This window comes from Pteropus alecto, unplaced genomic scaffold (genome assembly GCF_000325575.1).
Source record: "Pteropus alecto unplaced genomic scaffold, ASM32557v1 scaffold339, whole genome shotgun sequence".
NCBI lineage: Eukaryota > Metazoa > Chordata > Mammalia > Chiroptera > Pteropodidae > Pteropus > Pteropus alecto.
Window position 1 is genome coordinate 1024448 of NW_006442509.1, and position 2498 is coordinate 1026945.

General features: G+C 63.9%; 1 protein-coding gene across 1 annotated transcript in view; it reads left to right on the plus strand.

The window, feature by feature from the left end:
• Window positions 1–2498, plus strand: part of COL18A1 (collagen type XVIII alpha 1 chain) — a gene marked incomplete at its 5' end in the record, with an annotated part of 80889 nt that overhangs the window by 72054 nt on the left and 6337 nt on the right. The window contains 2 exons of the mRNA XM_025040315.1: window positions 1809–1852; window positions 2099–2221. Of these exons, the coding sequence (XP_024896083.1) occupies window positions 1809–1852; window positions 2099–2221 (167 nt within the window). The remainder of the gene's footprint in view (window positions 1–1808; window positions 1853–2098; window positions 2222–2498) is intronic.

The following is a 2498-nucleotide window of genomic DNA, read 5'->3' on the forward strand; positions in this document are numbered from 1 at the left end:
GCGAACGGGCGGAGCGGTCACTGCCACGCGAGCTGCTGCGTGTGCGCGTGCGGGAAGCCGGGCCGCCGTGCAGCAGACACGCGGCCAGAAATAAAACCTTCGCAACGATAAGGAGAACCCGCCGCAAAGGGGGAGGACCCCAAATCTGTATGCGCCTGACAACACGGGTTCAAAACAGAAAGCAGACAGCAGGGCCGGAAAGGAAAACAAACCCACCGTGACGAGGGAAAGCGTAACGGCTCTCAGTGAGCGACAGGACCCGCGGACAGGTCTGTCCGGGGATGGAGGGTCTGGCAGGTGCCACCCTGGACCTGGGGCCTGGAGCCAACACAGGGTACCCAGCGTGTTCCCCACGGGGGCCCCGCCGGCTGAAGCGAGTCTGCAGGCCGTGGAGAGCTGGCGTTGTGCAGCAGTTCGCTGACCAGCGGAGGCCAGCAGGAGGTCCCCACGGAAGATGCTCGGCACAGCGCCTTCCGGGCACAGAGAAGCCACGACAGGAGCCAGACACGGCGCGTGAGACTCCTGCATCTCAAGGGCAGGGCACCAACACCAGGTCGTGAGGCGCAGGGGCTCCGAGCCCCCGCCCTGCGCCCCGCAGCGGCCCTGGAGCAGCAGGACCCCCACACGAAGCAGGGAAGCCAGGACAGGAGCCGGGTGACAGCACGTGAGCTGGTTCACCCTGGGTGGCGGTGGAGTCCCCTGTGACGGCTGAGGCAGAGCCCAGAGCGGGGGCTCCCACCCATGGGTGGAGGCATCTCCCTGGCCTCACGGTGTCACCCCAGCGGTTCCATCTTCCAGCTCTGCTAGGTTTCCAGGGGGAAGGTCATGGGAGGTTAACCCAAGGTCACTTGTTAGCTATTCCCAAAACCACAGCCTCTTAAGTAGAGCGTCTTTCTGAGCGTTCGGCTCAAAAGCTAGAAATAGCAAATTTAACTTGAAGCAAATACATGGGAAGAAATAGTAAAGATCAGACGTGAATTAAAATACATATAAAAAACAGGAAGCACCAAGAAAGTCGAAACGTCAAAAGTCAGTTCTTCGGAAGGACTGATGACCCCTCGCCGGGCCGACGAGGACGGGAAGAGGCAGCAAGTGCTGCTGGGAAGGGGCCGCCCGTGGGCCGCCGGTCGAGCGTCCATGCGGTGGCTCACCGGCCAGAGGCGGGAGGGGCGACGGGCGGTGCACGTTTTTGGAAAGGAAGAATAAGCCTTTTTGACACCCACAACCCAAAAGGAGCTACGGCTAGACTGTTAGAACGAATAAGTGAATTTACCGAGGTCACGAGGGCCTTTGCGGCATCGATGGCCGGTCATAAAACGACGTCCTGAAAGGACCCCATTCAGGAAAAGGTCAGAGGGCTGGTTGCTGGGGAGGGGGCGGCGGGTGGCTGAAGGGGTCAGAAGGTGCACAGTTCCAGGGACAAGGCGCCGAGCCCTGGGCGCGGCGTGTGCTGGGTGCTGTGGGTGCTCGGAAGCTGCGAAGAGGCGGGGCCTCCCAGTCCGTTCACGAGGGGAGAAGTTGTTTCCTTTTCTTCGTACCCACGTGAGATGACGGACGTGAACTGACGTGGGTGGACGTGGAGGGGGCTGCTGCCCACCTGGCACGCCGCGGCGCCGTGTGTCAGCTGTCGATGAGGCGAAGCGGGGGAAGCACCGTTCACAAAAACCCGGAGTGACCGGGAATGAGTGTGACGTGGCGGAGTCCACACGAAATGGCAGCTTCAGAGGAACGAAAGACGGGTGGGGGAGGTGAGCAGCAGATGGGGGCCGGATGTCTCCCGCTGAGGCCACGTGAAATCTCTTCTGCAGGGCAGTTCCCGCTCGACCTCTTCCAGCTGGGGTCCGAGATGAAGGTGGGTGGCACCCTCTCCCGGCGCTGAGCGCTGCCCAGAGCACTCCCACTGGGCGCCCCACATGGCACTGGCCGTCCCCGGAACGGCTTTGCGGACTCGCTCGTGTGCCACGGGGGCCGCCAGGCCTGGGCTCCAGGAGCTTCCAGCTGCCCCTCCCCCGCCCCCCGCTCAGGGCTTGTGGGGTCAGACCGGCCCCGTGCCAGCCACGAGAGCTGGACTGCCCCAGACAAGCCTTTCTGTCTACAGGGAGAGAAGGGTGACCGAGGACACACCGGGCAGAAAGGGGAGAGGGGCGAGCCCGGGGCTGGCGGGTTCTTCGGCTCCAGTATTCCCGGCCCACCTGGCCCACCGGGCTACCCTGGGATCCCGGTAAGGTGCCCACACACTCACCCAGGCCTGGCCCACAGCTCGTGTCCCCAGGGCCCCGGGGCCAGGAACTGAGGGCAGAGCCATGGGTGCCCACTGCAGCCCACAGGCTGCAGCCTGCAAGCTGGGCCCTGAGCGCCCCATCCTGGCTGTCTGTCCCTGGGTGGGGCATGGCAGGCCCAGTGGGGGCACAGCCACTGCCCCCAGGGCAAACTCACTGACCTCCAGCCAGCTGGGGACTGTGGGACACAGTGAAGCCCACCCCAGCCCTCCTTAGCTC